The sequence below is a fragment of the Amblyraja radiata genome, chromosome 9 (assembly GCF_010909765.2).
Source record: "Amblyraja radiata isolate CabotCenter1 chromosome 9, sAmbRad1.1.pri, whole genome shotgun sequence".
NCBI lineage: Eukaryota > Metazoa > Chordata > Chondrichthyes > Rajiformes > Rajidae > Amblyraja > Amblyraja radiata.
The window spans coordinates 56,932,525-56,949,886 of record NC_045964.1 but is presented as its reverse complement, the minus strand read 5'-3'; the positions used below and the strand labels follow the sequence as shown (position 1 = coordinate 56,949,886).

The window sequence follows — 17,362 nt, the reverse complement described above, 5'->3', positions numbered from 1 at the left end:
ACCAGATTTTAAAATCTGTATTCCTTAACCATGACTGTCATAAACACATTTATGCCAATATAAAAATAGAAAGTTTAATATCGGATCTCAACATTTCTATCATTTGTGGTTAAATCTAAAAGCTTCCAATGAAAGGTCATAGACCTGAAACATTAACCCTTATTTCACTCCCCATTGAGATTAAGCCCCCTGTCCAAGAAAAAAAATCAGTCTATACAGATCCCTCTTTATAACTCAAATTGACATTTGGAAATGTTTAGACTTGGATACATGAAAATAATTGTTCACCCATAAACTCTCCCTACGCTTGCCTCTTTTCTTCTGTCAGGGCGGCACAGTGGCGCAGCGGTACAGTTGCTGCCTTACAGCACCAGAGACAAGGGTTGATAATGACTACGGCTGTCTGTGCGGCATTTGTACGTTCTCGCTGTGACTGTGTGGGGTTTTCTCCAGGTGGTCCGGTTTCCTCCCACAGCCCAAAGGCAAGCAGGTTAGCAGTTTAATTGGCTTCAAAAAAAAGTTAATTGTCTCCTGTGTGTGGGATAGCGCTCGCATACGGGGTGATCGCTGGTCGCCGTGGCCAGTTTCCACACTATATCTCTGAAGTCTAAAGAACTGCTCATGGGTTTCCCAACCAGCCGCAACACGCCAAAACCTAAAGTGTAATGAGATGACTAAAAGTACCTGCGGTATTGGTTTGGCAGTCAGAATCCCGAAACATCTGGTTGTATCTTCTGGCGGGTACAGCTTTCTCCTTCTGAAGTTGAGCTCATCAGGTAGAGGAGTGGTCAACACCATGCCAATCACATAAAGGTAGCAAGGTTGATTTGCTTTGGGGTAACTGTTCCTCAGACATTCAGGAATCTAAATGAAGGGATCGAGAGGGATATAGACAAGAGAAAAAACATCTGTAAGAAACAAATGATTTGCAATTGACAGTAACGTTTTTGAGGCAGAGGAAGGGCACTGCATGTAGGTGCTTAAAAGCTCCGAGGGATAATAGGTAGCTAAACACCGAATACCCCGACATGCAAATCTCAAGGGAATCAAGGTTTTTGGAGACAACGTGGAAAATGGCATTGAGGTAGAAGTGAAGCCGTGACCTCGATGAATGGCAGAGCATCTCTGGGGGCAGGATGGTTCATACCTGCCCATCCTTCTTATACACACACTCATAGAACAGTACAGCACAGGAACATGCCCTTCGGCCCACAATGACTGTGCCAAAGATGGTGCCAAGATAAACTAATCTCCTCTGCCTGCACGTGATGCATTTCCTTTAATCGGCTGCATATCCAGGTGCCTATCTAAAACCCCCGTCTCACTGTACGAGGTAATTCACTAGTTCTCCTGAGTTTTCCCCTGACTCGAACTCGGAGAATGTCCGTAGCGGGTCCGTAGGAGTTTGTGGATGTCTCGTAGCGGCTCGTAATGCTAACGGTAGGTATAAAAAGTGTCAATTTTTTTCATCACAGGTATTTTTTTTTACCTCGTGGACATTTTTTGCAGGGAAGAAAAAACGTCACAAGTTACCGGATGTCCCGAGTACCTACCGTTAGTATTACGAGCCGCTACGAGACATCCACGAACTCCTACGGACCCTCTACGGACATTCTCCGAGTTCGAATCAGGGGAAAACTCGGTAGAACTCGTGAATTACCTCGTACAGTGGGACAGGGGCTTAAGAGCCTCTTAAATGCCACTATCATATCTACCTCCTCCATCACCCCAGGCAGTGCGTTCCAGGAACCCAGCACCCTCTGAGTAAAAATCTTGTCCCACACATCTCCTTTAAACATTGCCATTTTCATTTTAAAGTTATGTCCTCTAATCTTTTGACATTTCAGCCCAGGGGAAAAGGTTCTGACTATCTACCCTATATATGGCCCTCATCATTTTATAAACATCTATCAGGTCTTCCTCAGATTCCAACGCTTGGAAGTCAATCCAAGTTTTTCCAACCTCTCCTTATAGCTAAAATACTCTCTAATCCAATGTCTGAAGAAGGGACCCGACCTGAAATGCCACTTATTCATGGCCTCCAGTGTTGCTGTCTGACGCGCTGAGTTACTCCAGCACTTTGTGGTTTGCTCAGCATTCTGGTGAGCCTCTTCTTTCCAGAAGTGGATTTACTCACTGCTTTAGGGTAGCATTGTCTCCGTTTTGTGGAACCGGGTCTCCCAGGAATACTGGTTTCTTCTTCGTCGTGCAAATCAAGCTCTTCCTCATACTTCACTGTTTCTTTTCCGACCGGCATCAAGTGATCGTCCAGCTCACCTGCAACAAATGAGAAGCTGTAATACCGCAAGCATTTCTTCCAGGGGATCAAATGCAAGAGAATGAGTCTGTTTATCACTTACCTATTTTGTGCAGCCGTTCACAGCAAAGAAGGGCTGCTGCTTTCTCAGCCAATCTCGTACAGGGCATTGGAAGACCCTAGGTTTCAAATAAAAATTAATGAGCTACATCATCTTTAACAGATGTGGTTGCTTGGAAGAGCTACAAGTTGACATCATGTTAGGCAGGCCGACTCTTGCAATTTCAATGCATGGGGCGCTGGGGGGGGGCAAGAGATGTAGTAGGGAAATCAAATAAAATAATTAAACCTAAGTGGCTGTCAAGGCTTAGCTGTAGCACAATCACCTTAGACTTGAGCCAATAATCTAGCTTTTACCATTGGGGGAAATGCTGAACTGTCAGTAAGTGCAACTGTAAACTGAGATACCATTTTTTATTTCTGATGTCATGAAACGTCAGAAAGTGCAGAGGAGGTTTCCCGGGCGCTGTTACCAATATTATCTCTCCAATCAACATCATAATTACCTCATCTTACCCGACTGTTGTGTGTGACTTAGCTGTCACTTTTTCTACACTGTTGCAGTGCCTCTACTTAAGGAAGCCCCGAGGTCATAAAAGGCACTTAATAAATCACAGTTCCTTCCAATACAAACAAAATGTAGGAACTATATAAACTATACAATAAGTCAATATTTGAAAAGGAAAGACAAGCAAGGGCCTGTGTTACGTCCTTACAGATGCTGGTTGATCTGTGTATTTTCAACACTTTGTGAAGACTGATGGGTTTCAAATTTATTCTTGGAACGTGAGCCACCGTAAAGGTGGCAGAGGGGTTACATCTTGCAGCAATAGTATTGATTATAAAGCTGGAATATACTCCATCAACGATTCAGCTCAGGGCCATTTAGAAAGATGTTTACGCAAAAGAACTAGTTCCTTTTCTAAACATAATTGCTTACTGCACGTTTCATCAACTAAAGGGAGCGCAGAGGTAGTCGCTGCTTTACAGCACCAGGGATCTGGGTTCCATCCTGACTACGGGTGCTTGTCTTTATGGAGATTGTACATTCTGTATGGGTTTTCTCCGGGATCTCCGGTCTCCTCCCACATTCTAAAAACATATAGTTTGTAGGTTAATTGGCTTGGTATCATTGTAAATTGTCCCCACTGTATGCAGGACAGTGTTAAGGTGCGGGATCGCGGGTCAGCACGGACTCAATGGGACAAAGGGCCTGTTTCCGCACTGTACCTGTAAACTAAACTGGTTAGATTGAAAAACTGTTGGGATATTTTTTACCGGAATGCAAATCATTAAAATACGCAGGAAGGGGTAATCTACAGTTGAAACTATGAGCTAGCATGACAACCGAAAGGTCCACATTATGCAGTCGAGAATAGAAAACATTTAATGATTACTCACAGTTACTGGGATACGGAGGGGCGAGTTGATTGGAAGGTAGAGAGTTGACTGAAAAGTACCATCTAATAGTTCTTGAGTTTTGCACTTTGGAGCCAGATGTGTGAAGGGATCACTGGGTAATCTGGCACAGTATCTGTAGGGGGAAAAAAAACAAGTGCATTTATAACGCACATTCCTGCTAAAATTACACTTCTGGTGCAGCACTGAAATCAAATTAGCATTTATTCAAAAGACCAAATCTGACACATGGGGAAAAAAGTGAAGTTTTAGAACATAAACAGTACAGGAACAGGGCCCTTCAGCCCACAATGTCTGGGCCAACCATGAAGCCAAGTTAAACTAATCTCCTCTGCCTACACGTCATCCATATCCCTCTATTCTCTGCAAATCTATGTGCCTATTTAACAGCTTCTTAAATACCACTACCAAAATCTTCCTCCACCATCACCCCGAGTAGCACGTTCCAGGCACACGCCACCCTGTGGAAATATGTGTATTTGTATCATGGCACAAATGGGATGAATATATAAAACACACAGCCTTAAAAACAATGGAATGGAAGGAATCATAAAATAATGGAATTGGTTCAATGGTAAGTGTCCCAAAATTTTTTGAAGGCTATTTTATTCAATTTATATTTCACCCCCCCCCCCCCAACTACATACCAAATCAAATGAACCTTAGAGCAAACAATTGTACACAATAACATAGCATCCCTGGAGTCATACGGCACAGAAACTGTCCCTTCGGCCCAACTTGTCTGCTGAGCAAGTTGCTTAACCCCATGAGTTGGCCCCATGTGCCTGCATCAGGCTGATATCCCTTTAAACTTTCATATCCACCTACTAAATAACTTTCAATTGCCATAATTGTACCACATCCTTGTACCACATCTACCACTTCCCCTGGCAGTTCGATCCTTGTAAGCACCATCATCTGCGTGGAGAAGGATGCCCCTCAGCTCCCTTTTAAATATTTTCCATTCTTGCTTTATATCTACGACCTCTGGGTTTTCACTCTATACCCCGTGGAAAAGACCATTCACTTTACCTATTCCAAGTGATTTTATGTACCTTTGTTCGCCAGGGAAAAAAAGACCCAACCTATCCAACTTCTCCAGGGAGGAACGGCCTAACCTATCCGATCTCTCCTTATAACTCAAGCCCTAGTTCTAAGCAAAAAATGTTACTCAATGCAATGAGGATACATTATTGATGTATATATAACCAATGCATATTTAATGAATATTAAAGTCTTTGTCTTGCATGCAATCTAACGTTGCAACACAGTGCATTGCGCGCAACAAAAGCTTTTCATTGTACCTCTGTACAACTAAACTGAAACATTGAAACTTTCAAGTGGGCCTCTGTACATTTTCCACCTTTCTTCCTCCTCTGCTCATGGGAAACCATGGGAAGATTTAACCTGACATGCTTTTATTCAAAATGAAAGCACGTTTTTTTTAAAACAAAACCATTGAAAGAAAATAGTTGTGTTTAGGAACACTGTCAAATTAAGGGTGAATCTCTGGAGGACTCTATCCAGCCTGAGCATGATATAAAGGGCACAAGGAGCACCATTATTTATTCTTGGTACAAGTGAACACTGTCATAGTTGCAAAGTATTGTTATATCTTTGTCAGAACCACACTGACATGCACATAAGAATATGCGGAACCTGTCCACTTTTATAATGAAAACTGGCTGCAGTTTGCTTGGCCTAGAAATTGTTCAGCACTTTTTAAAAGGACATTGAAGAGTTCTTACATTGCACATCAATGACAGCTTTGGTTATGGGCCTGCTCCCGATGAATGCTCATTGTGCATTTTCCTTTGTGCACTGATGTCTGGAGGCAAAGCAGGCAGGCAATCAGGGGCCTGACTGAAGCATGAAAGGGAGCGGCCAGACCCCTGTCAGTTGTGTTGGGATGCTCAAGTAGCATAGCATTGGAATAGCCCTCCCTATCGCCAGCAATCATCATCTGTGGCATTGATATGGAATATATATTATCGGTACAAGGGTAATTCGTGACTAAAAGTTCCTGCTCAAATTTCCAGATTGCAGCAATTTGAATTAACAAAGTTGCTTTCCACTTCAGAAATGAAAGATCCTCCAAGTCGCTAGAGTGAGAAAGTGTTTCTGAGTTTTGTTGGAATTTAAAAATGTGGTAACTGTGGCACTATAGCACCATCACAGGCATGAAGTAGTAATTACAATAAGTTAAAAATATGCATACAGGAATTTTGTACAAACTGGAATGAGAATGGCAATGGTCTGGAAATGGCCAATTCAGCACCGTCCCAAATGTGCTAGATTAGTAGAATTTCCAAATGTCCATTTAGGTTACAATTTAGGGCGGCACAGTGACGCATCTGGTAGAGCTGCAACCTCAATGCGCCACAGGCCGGGGGTTGATCCTGGCCTCAAATGCTGTCCGTGTGAAGTTTGTACGTTCTCCTTGTGACCGTATGGGTTTCCTCCAGGTGCTCCGGTTTCCTCCCACATCCCAAAGACGTACAGGTTTATCGCTTAAGAGGCTTCTGTAAATTGCCCTTTGTGTAGGGAATGGATGAGTAGGTGGGATGACAATGAACTAATTTGAACGGCGGACAGCGTGGACAGGATGGGCTGAAGGGCCTGTTTCCATGCTGTATCTTTGAACTAAACTATAATGCTTGCAAAAGCTGTTTTGGATGCTTGGTTATTAGTTCATTTTAAATACAGGTATGAAAACAGGTAATAAAACATAAGCATACACATCAAGAGATGTTAAATCGCAAGACTTGTGTCAATGAATGCCTGAACACATGGCGTAATGCTTAGTCTCACCTGTTCACATGTCCAATGGCAGTGTTGATAGTGACTCGCGGGCTGCTGTCTTCTGGTCTCAGTACATACGGAGGAAGCAGCTCATCGTCATCAGTTACAGGTTCTACCTCCACTTCAGCGGAATTTACAGACTTTGAACATTTGTTTCGGAGAATCTTAAGAAAGTATCAATAGAAAAATGAACCTTTCAGAAGATACAGAGCAACGTTTTACTGTCACTGTTAAATCATTATATATTTTCGGTGATAATTGCCCAAGGCTTATTCTCTCCATCTTTTAGAGTACTCTGATGATGGCTTCCCATGTCATGGTCATATAGTCATAGAGCACGGAAACAGGCCCTTCCAAACAACTTGTCCATGGCAACCAGAATGCCCCATCCACACTAGTCCCACCTGCCCACGTATGGCCCATATGCCTCTCAATCTTTCCTATCCATGTATCTGCCCATTTGTTTTTTCCTTTAAATGCTTTTATAGTATCTGCCTCAACTACCTTCTCTGGCAGTTTGTTTCATATACCCATATAAAAGTTGCCCCTTACGCTCTTATTTATACCAAAAGGAATCGAATATAGGAGCAAAGAGGTCCTTCTGCAGTTGTACAGAGCCCTAGTGAGACCACACCTGGAGTATTATGTGCAGTTTTGGTCCCCTAATTTGAGGAAGGACATTCTTGCTATTGAGGGAGTGCAGCATAGGTTAACACGGTTAATTCCCGGGATGGCGGGACTGTCATATGCTGAGAGAATGGAGCAGCTGGGCTTGTACACTCTGGAGTTTAGAAGGATGAGAGGATATCTCATTGAAACATATAAGATTGTTATGGGCTTGGACACGCTAGAGGCAGGAAAAATGTTCCCGATGTTGGGGGAGTCCAGAACCAGGGGCCACAGTTTAAGAATAAGGAGTAAGCCATTTAGAACGGAGACGAAGAAACACTTTTTCTCACAGAGAGTGGTGAGTCTGCGGAATTCTCTGCCTCAGAGGGCGGTGGGGGCAGGTTCTCTGGAGCCTTTCAAGAGAGAGCTCGATAGGGCTCTTATAAATAGCGGAGTCAGGGGATATGGGGAGAAGGCAGGAACGGGGTACTGAATGGGGATGATCAGCCATGATCACATTGAATGGCGGTGCTGGCTCGAAGGGCCGAATGGCCTACTCCTGCACCTATTGTCTATTGTTCCTATTATATCTTGTCCCTCTCATCATAAACCTATGTCCTCAAGTTCTTGATTATCCTTCTCTGGGTAAGTGCCGAAGGGCCCGTTTCCATGCTGTATCTCTAAACTGTGGAGGCAGCAAAGGGATGGTTGCTGTTTTGGATCAAGATCCTGCAATTAGGACTGGGATCATAGCTGCAGATTTGACTACACAGGTCACTCGGTGATGAAGAGGAACATGAACCGATGCTCTTTTAACCACCTGATACTGAGAACATTGGCCACTTGTACACGTTCAGCTGCCAACATGGCTAAAACCAGCTTACTTTGGACTGCTGGAGTAGGAGTTCTCACTTTCCTCTGCAAACCTGTCAGATGAAACTTGTGGGGAAAAAAATCTAAAATGCTCGTCAGCCTGACTGTCTCTGCAAATTAGCTGCTTTTAGTGATAAAGAACAAAATCACTGGCCCCAACGTTCGTCAGCTGGGGTGTGCGTGCGGCAGCTCAGCCTAAATTTGCCTCTAGATGTTACCTAGGGACATTCGCTGGAAGGGCCATGCGAGCTTCGGCAGAGGTTGTATCAAGAAACAATGAGCACCAATTAACTTGGCTGAAACTTGAAGAGCAATCAATTGTGATGTGATAGCGCAACCCAAAAGTTGTCAGTTCAAATTTAATCATAACAATTGGAATAATGCAAGCGATTTGGCACTTGGTTATCTATCTTAAGAACATATTGTTATCACTAACAATAATTCAAAAGCTATACTATGCTGGACATCTAAAATAAAATATAAAAATGCTAAAAACAATCTTTTAGTAGCATTTATGGAGAGATCCAGCTTTAGACGACTGATGATGAATAAAAGCAAAAGTAAATTGTTGAAAAGGGCAGCTGTTTCATGCACACCAAAATAGTCACCTGGCCAGGCTGACCCCTGCAACACCAACTGCATCAGTAGAACAGACCTTTAAGGTCAAGTTAAGACAGTACATTTTTACGAACTTTGAAACTTGAAGAATGCAAGATGGTGCCAGAAAAGTGCCGAGTCCTGTGTACTGCCTAGTGTCATCGACTATTCTTACAGTCTGGTACTCAAGCATGATTGCGCAAGATTTTTACTGAATTGTATGGAAAAAAGTAATTTCACTGTATCAAGGTACATGTGACAATGAAGTGCCATTGAACCATTTCCTTCCTTCCCCATTCCACCCTTGTACTTCTAGTCTAACAGATCCTGTCACTAGTGTAATAAATATTGATTTGTCATTACATCCTTCAGCCCAAGAATAAAGTTGCTAAAGGACTCCAAGTGCTGGAGTAACTCAACAGGTCAGGCAGCATCTCTGGAGAATGTGGACAGGTGATGTTTCGGGTAGAGTCCCTTCTTCACACCAAAAACGTCACCTACCCATGTTCTCCAAAGATGTTGGCCTCCCCTCTGAGTTACTCCAGCACTTTGTGCCTTTTTGTATATGAAGCAGCATCTGTAGTTCTTTTTTTCTACTAATACAAGTTGCCACATGTGTGTACTTGCAGAGGAGGCATCAAGAACCATTATGTACCAATTAACTTGGCAGGAAGCTAGACCATATTTTTCTTCCCTATCTAGGTTTATTACTGTCACATGTACTGAAGTAAAGTGAAAAGCTTTGTTTTGCATTCTATTCAATCAGATCAGATACTATACATAAATACTTCAAACTTAAGTACAATAAGTAGAGCAAATGGGAAGATACAGAGTGCAGAATGTATTCTTCATTGTAGAGCACCAGTTCCAGAGACAAAGTCCAATATCTGCAATAGGGTAGAGGCGAATTGGACAGTTTGCAAAATTGTGTAAATTAGTAAAAAGTGATTTATAATCTATTTTTACTGTACGTTAAGTTGCACATGAAACAAATAGCCAATGGTTGGTACCTTTTCAATTGCTTTGTAGGTTTTGAGATCCTCTTTGAAGTCTTCAATTTTGTCAGAATCTGACAGCATGATGTAGTTTGAAATGGGAGCTCGCGCTCTGCCTTTAGATTGCACGTAGGAACGATATTCTGTTGGCAAATCAAATCGAACTACCAGATTGCATTTTGGAACATCAACTCCCTCCTCAACAACGCTAGTTGCGATGAGTAAATTGGTTTCGTGCGCTCGGAATTTTCTCAGCACCTGCAACAATGTTTTGGAGGAACAAGAATGACATTAAACTTTGTGGCAGATTTTAAAGGTCAACAATGTGGGAGATCACAATTCCTTCCTTTATATCAGAAAGGTGTATGTGAAACGGTCCACAAAGAAAATTAGTTACAAATGCCTTCCCCCTCCTGTCATAGAATACATTCCAGTTTGGTATTGGTTTATTATTAGAACTTACTGATAAACAAAAAGTCCTCATGTTATTTATTTTATTGATTTAAGGTATTTGACTCTTTTGCCTGTCATCTTAAGTCTATTAAGGTTACCAAATCTGCCACCAAATAATTTCTCCTTATTCACTTTTGAATAAATTTGCACAACACTTAAATCTCCTGCTTACTTTCGCCGCTCTGCTATCTTTTGCTTTTAAACTATGATGACTAGAAATGAATCTAATATTCCAACAAAAAGTTAAAACTCAATCGGAAAGATGTAAAACTAACAGGGTTGTCGTAAAGGGCGACATCTCCAATTTTGATTTGAACTTGCTCAGTGCAAGAAGCTTAGACGGGACAGAAATGATCCAAGAGGCTTTTGTGAAACAGAATGGGGATAGTCCAACTACAGGGAGGTCCATACCAGGCTTGTACTGGGAAATGAGCCTGGCCATGTGACTGGTGATTCAGTGGGAGAATTTTGGGAAAAGTGATCACACGCTTAAGTTTTAAGATAGCTACGAAAAAGGGTAGGTCTAGACCTTGGGATAAATTTGGGCAGGACAAATTACAATACTGTTAGGTAGGAGCTAGGGAGAGCAAACTGGGAGCAGTTGTTATTGGGTAGGTGCATATTAAACATGTGGGCAGCAATTAAAAGTGGGCTGATCAGAGTTCAGAACTAGCATGTTCCAAAACTGAGGAGGAACAAGGATGGCAAGGTAAGGGAACCCTGGATGTGAGTGGTTGTATCTGGACTCTGGATGATGCGGACATGGATAAGATTAAGTTTTGGGTTGGGACACTTCTACGGGAAGTTCTAACCTGACCCGAAATCACCCTTTTACTCCAGAAATGCTGCCCACCCGCTGAGTTACTCCAACATTTTGTGTCTATCTGCAGTTCCTGCGAGATCTGTACCCACGTTCCTCCCTCCACACCAATTAGATAATTGCGAGTCTTCTATAGTCCAGAGTGCATACAAGTCTTGATAAATTACAATATTCAGTGTGCTGAACTCAGTGATTGAGACTTATTGTTACTCCAATTGTTACCTGGATTTACGGGAACGACGGTCCAGGCCCACAGCCAGGGTGGAGAAGCAGGGCTAAATCCAGCTCAACTCTGCCTGTCTCGCCGGGTTAACCTACAGCCCTGCCTGGACGTACGGGATACTAGCCCGGGGCCGTGGAGTTAGCGCTGCTTCTCTGCGCTGGCTGTAAGCGTGGGCCGTCGTTCCCGTAATACCAGGCAGGGTTAGTAGGTTAACAGGCAGAGTTGAGCTGGATTTAGCGCTGCTTCTCCGCGCTGGCTGTGGGCCTGGGGGCGCCGCTCCCATCTGACTCCTGACATCTCTGGCCGCCCCCAGGAGGGGATTGGGGGGGGGGCACTCGGGAGGGGACTGGGATGGTCCAGTGGCGGTTCGGCAGCGATTGCGACGTCGGAGACCCAAGGTCGATCCTGGCTGTGGATGAGGCGCAGGTCGATGTCCATGCCCCGGCACGGCTGCCGCGAGTGTTTTTCGCTTGTGACCTTTGACCTTGGCATGCACAGTCGGAATACCGAACTCACTTGTAGCCTCTAAGAGATTGAATTTCATTATTTCATCCATGAGTTTCCGCTGAATCTACTGACAGGTCTACTCAGTTTATACACTTCTGTATTATTTGGAACCAAGATCTGGTTTACAACTCTGAGGTTGTGCCCAGTGGGAAAGACAGCACGTTTTGAGAAAGTTAGATGATCGTACCTCTTCTTGTTTCCTGAATTCAACTTCCATCTGCTTATTACGAGGTTGGTTCTTTCCGATGCCATGACCAGTTATAAAATTACTGCTGACATAAGATAACTCCAGATCCTGTTTACCAGCTTCCTTTATTAATCTGAGGATTAAATAATTAAATTCAGTCAAACTCTTAAAAGTTTTACATGGAAGGGAGGAGAAAGATCACAATGGAAAGTTATTTGAAAAACTTTACCATCATCATAACCTTTAAAGCTGCCTGCCGCCCCATCTCCACCCTAGCGGGCACACGATTCTCCCGCCAGTTCCGTTACCATGCTCCTTCCCCTCCTCCATATGCCCAGCTCCCTCCCCTCCCATGCTCAAACCTCATTTCCATTATATTCTCCCATATCCCTCCAGCTTTATATTTCACTCCTCTTCTTTCTGACATCTTTGTCTCCTTTTCACATCTGGACTTTGACACTTCACTCATCTGCCAATCAAACCGCTCCTCACTTGTATCCAAATATCACTTGCCAGGCTTTGTGTCACTCCCACTAATCTTTTCCAGCTTTCTCCCCCAATCCATCAGTCTAAAGAAGGGTTCTGAACAAAAGTGCTGTCTGCCCATTGCCTGATTCACATAGTCCCTCCAGCAATTTGTTGTTTTGCAAAAAACAAACTGCTGAGTTCCTCCAGAGGTTTGTTTTTTTGGTGCATTTAAAAAACACGCAAAGACCACCATTCAATTCCAATACTGAGATAATATAGGAAATAAGAACAAAGTCAAGAAGCATTCAAATTTGCAATGTTAGGACGGGAAACTATATGATACGATAGCACTTTACTTATCCCAGGAGGGAAATTGATCAGGGAGGGAAACCAACACCAAGACTAACAACCTATTTCCCAGAGTCAAAGTCTTGGACTCCACAGCCTCAACCCAGGTATAAGTGGTCCATAGATAGACACAAATAGCTGGAGTAGCTCAGTGGGTCAGGCAGCATCTCTGGAGAACATGGATAGGTGATGTTTCACGTCAGGACCCTTCTTCAAACTGACTCCAGAAGAGACCTGATATGAAACGTCACCTATCCTTTTTCTCCAGAGATGCTGCCCGGCCTGCTGAGTTACACCAGCACTTTATGTCTATCTTTGGTATAAACCAGCATCTGCAGTTATTTGTTTCTGCACCATGAGTGGCCCATGCTGCTTATAATTGTCCACAAAATCCTACAAAATGCACATTGTGAAGTCACAGCATATGCTCCGAGGCAAATGAGTACATGTTACATGTGAAGACACATTTATCTTTGGTTGATGTAGAAACATTTGGAAATAATAATCTTAGGACAAAATGTAACAATCGGTTCGACAGGACAACTTAATTCAAGTCGGCAGAGATTTAGTGAAGGCAAATCGTAACTGAATAAGTAAAGTTAATCATCTAATCAGGTGACAGAAGATTGTTGACGTGACTTCCAAAAGGCTGATAAAATTCCAGGTTAATGAGTGAGATTAAGTCACTTGTGATGGAAAAGGTTAAATATTAAATGTTCAAAATTATTAGTAATTGGTAAAGGAAGTTAAGGGGATAAAAATTCAAACAAGACTGACAAAATTATTCTGCAAAACATTAGAGACGTGCGGGTTGATAGGTTAATTCGCTGCTGTAAATTGTTCCTTGTGTGGAGGTAAGTGGTACAATCTGGGGGGTAATTAATACCAATATGGAGAGAATAAAATTGGATTAGGTTAGTGCAATGGGTTGATGGTCAGTGTGGACTCGGTGGACCAAAGAGCCCACTTCCATTCTGCACACCTATCGAAAAAAATTATATATGGAACTCTGAAATCATTAAATTTGCAGATGACACGACAGTGGCGGGGCTGATCACTGAGGGCGATGAGTCAGCTTACAGGTACAGGAGGTACAGAGGCTAATTGGCTGGTGCTCAGAAAACAACTTGGCAGTCATCATCAAAAATCAAGTCTGAAGAAGGGTTTCAGCCCGAAACGTGCCTATTTCCTTCACTCCATAGATGCTGCCTCACCCGCTGAGTTTCACCAGCATTTTTGTCTTCCAAAAAAACAAGAGCTTATCATCGACTTCAGGAAGAAGCAGGGTGACCATTCCCCACTGCACATAAACGTAGAAAGAGTGGAGTCTCCAGTTTCAGGTTCCTGGGCACCCACAGCTCAGATCTCACGTGGTCAACCAACATAAACTCTCTGGTTAACAAGGAACAACAATGGCTTCACTTCCTAAGAACACTCGGGAAAGTCAACTTGCCACAACAGCTGCGAGTGTCCTTCTACCGCTGCTCCATTGAGAGTGTCCTGACACATGGTAACCTGGTGTGGTATGGCAACAGTTCTGCAGCTGACAAGAAGGCTCTGCAGAGTCATCAACACAGCCCAGAAGATCACCAACACACATCTGCCTGACCTGGAAGACATCTGTAGCTCCCGTTGCCTGCGGAAGGCATCCTGCATCCTAAAGGACCAATCCCACCCCGCCCATCACTTGTTTGCCCTTCTGCCCTCAGGAAAGTGCTACAGGTCCATCAAAGCGCACACCACAAGACTAACAAACAGTTTCTACCCAAAGGCCATCCCCACACTGAACTCTGCACTGAAAGCAAACCCCCTCCATAGACAACATTAATACTGCACAATACCTACCTCTGTGCAATACTGATATATTCATTTATAATATTTATTTTTTAATACTATTCTGTACAATATCTTATATTCTGGTAGGGTGCATACATAGGCATATTGTGTATGCGTGTGTGAATCTTATGTGTATGTGTCACAGTATGTCCACGTGAGTGTATAAACAATTCTTATTTTTATCACTTTTTTGCTGTTATTTTAATGATATTTTTTATCTTGTACATTTGAGCTTCGCTCAGGCAGTGTGCCTGAATTTCGTTGCATGCACCATTAGAGTAGTAAAGTAGAATGTTACATTTAGGGTGGAGGGTGGAGGATTATTTCAATGAAGGGGCTGAATGGTCTTGCTCAACCATATCTGGCTTGGAAAATCTAATGAAAAGTTTTGTACTGCTGGTCATTTTATTTTTAGTCTAATAAAATCTCAGGGACCTTTCCCAAAGTAATTATTTTTACGGATATGTTTAAGGCAGAGATTGACAGATTCTTGAGTACGGGTGTAAGGGGTTTGGGGGAGAAGGCCGGAGAATGGAATTTACACATGCTCCCTGTAACTGAGTGTTTTCTCTGGGAGCACCTGTTCCACCCCCATCCCAAAAATGTACTAGGTAGTCTGAAGAAGGGTCTCGACCAGAAACATTGCCTATCTATGTTCTCCAGAGTTGCTGCCTGACCGGCTGAGTTACTCCAACACTGTGTCTTTGTTTTAAAACCTGCATCTGCAATTCTTTGTTCCTCTCAACCAGTTGGTTAATTGGTTAGTTCGAGTTACCACTAACCTGGTACTTGTCAAAAGAACCAAGGGGAGGTTGGTGTGCATGAAAGAGGAGCACCTTATCAAGGGGTTGAATGGGAAAGATAGATCAGCCATGATCGAATGGCAGAGTACACTTGATGGGCCAATTGGCCTAATTCTGCTCCTATAACCTATGAATTTGTACTCAGCTCACTCTTGTTATTCATTTCTGGATTCCTTCTGAATACAGTCTTCACTCAAGATTGTCAACATGCTCTTACCTGTTTAGAACAACTGCCGTGTAGCGTCTCTCCACAAAAATAATCCCACAAAGTATATTAGTGAAAGGAGATGGAAAGTTAGTGTCAGCCTTTTCTTTCTCCTCTATTTCTTCGTCCTCATCTTCAGAGTCACTCCACGACACATAATTGTCCTGGTTCCGATTGTTGTACCACTCAACACTTTCAAACTGCTGCCGCTCAAAAGGTTTGTACTCATGCAAGATTTCCAACAGTTTGCTAACTTTTGGGGTCACGTATTTCAGATCGAGAGTAGCAGGTGAGAAGTGTTCTTCACAGAGTGCATGAATTTTCCTCAGAAGAGTATCTGTAAACAAAAGGAACTTCCTGTTCAACTCCTCCTGCTCATGCCTGATGTATTTCTGGAGCTCCCTCACCATCATCCCAGCTACTTTATCAGCACACCAAGGCCCTAGAACGGTTAGCACAGCACGGCAATCTACCAGTACCTACAGTGAATATAGAAACACAAAGACTCACTGCATGAACTGACAATTCACAATTCCCTTTAAGTAATAAACCATACAAATTAATCCAATATTCATGGTGAACAAAAATAATAGCACATGGGTCAATGCTGGATATCTCATTCCAGCCTACCTAGTAGCATCTCACAGCAATGGGAGATGACTAATTGTCTCAGGAGTTTCTCCCATTTAAAAAAACGGTTTTTGACACAACATAACCAGTCAGCAAACATCTCACCATGTTGAGTTGCTCTGAAAGGTTACTCATTTTATAGCATGTTGAAATGACTGAACCCATACGTTGGTCTGCAGAAAGGCTACTCAAACTGCTGCTGAAACCTTTATCGACAGCAGACAGATAATGGGAACGGTCTCCTGTTACAACGTGGGTCATGAAGGAACTGCTGCTGGTGATTAGACCAGAAGGCTCGGCGGACTGGGGATATATCCCTTCGGTGAGTGTAGAAGGGTGGGCATCGAGAAGGCATGTGCATAGATTTACAATCTACACAATTCCTTCACTGAAACTCTGAATCAAAGCCCCCTAAAACTATTCACTAAGGGGATATAAAACCAACGCATTAAAGATGCCCATTCAACACACCCTGTTCAAATTTCTTTGCTGATTTGGTGTATGCACAAATAAGGCAAGGTTGCCGTTTCATTCAAGTCGAGGGTGATTGGGTGACTATCAAATGGTGGTACTAAGGGCCATGGGGAGGAGGGTGATACTAAAATAGCCAATTGTAACCAATATTTAGTTACCACACATTAAAACTAAGAGCTTCCATTTTGTTTCGACCTCAATTGTTCTGGGAGAAAACATTACAATTTATCATACAATTACTATTGAATTTTTATAATGAATTGGCAAATTTACTTCAATTAATGTCATAAATTTAAATTTGTAATGCAGTTCATCATTTAATGTAAACAATAAAAAGGCAAAACAGCATAGATACCAGAAATCTGAAAAAAAAATGCTGAAACTACTTAACAAGTCATCAATAATTATTTGGAGGTACGCAAAAATGCTGGAGAAACTCAGCGGGTGCAGCAGCATCTATGGAGCGAAGGAAATAGGCAACATTTCGGGACGAAACCCTTCTTCAGACTGATGGGGGGTGGCGGGGAGAAGAAAGGAAAAAGGAGGAGGAGGAGACCGAGGGCTGAGAGGAGACAGCTCGAGGGCTGAGGAAGGGGAGGAGACAGCAAGGGCTAACAAAATTGGGAGAATTCAATGTTCATGCCCGCAGGATGCAGACTCCCCAAGCGGAATATGAGGTGCTGTTCCTCCAATTTCCGGTGTTGCTCGCTCTGGCCATAGAGGAGACCCAGGACAGAGAGGTCGGATGGGGAATGGGAGGGGGAGTTGAAGTGCTGAGCCACCCGGAGGTCAGGTT

At 43.0% G+C, this 17,362-nt stretch overlaps 1 protein-coding gene across 2 annotated transcripts in view; it reads right to left on the bottom strand.

The window, feature by feature from the left end:
- The window catches only part of dicer1 (dicer 1, ribonuclease III), a 118,139-nt gene that overhangs the window by 41,844 nt on the left and 58,933 nt on the right, over positions 1 to 17,362 (bottom strand). For both annotated transcript variants that reach the window (XM_033027526.1, XM_033027527.1), the window contains 8 exons: positions 15,475 to 15,941; positions 11,803 to 11,935; positions 9,628 to 9,870; positions 6,548 to 6,702; positions 3,719 to 3,851; positions 2,361 to 2,436; positions 2,138 to 2,277; positions 685 to 864 (listed from right to left, as the gene is read on the bottom strand). In XM_033027526.1, coding sequence (XP_032883417.1) covers positions 685 to 864; positions 2,138 to 2,277; positions 2,361 to 2,436; positions 3,719 to 3,851; positions 6,548 to 6,702; positions 9,628 to 9,870; positions 11,803 to 11,935; positions 15,475 to 15,941 — 1,527 coding nt within the window. The remainder of the gene's footprint in view (positions 1 to 684; positions 865 to 2,137; positions 2,278 to 2,360; positions 2,437 to 3,718; positions 3,852 to 6,547; positions 6,703 to 9,627; positions 9,871 to 11,802; positions 11,936 to 15,474; positions 15,942 to 17,362) is intronic.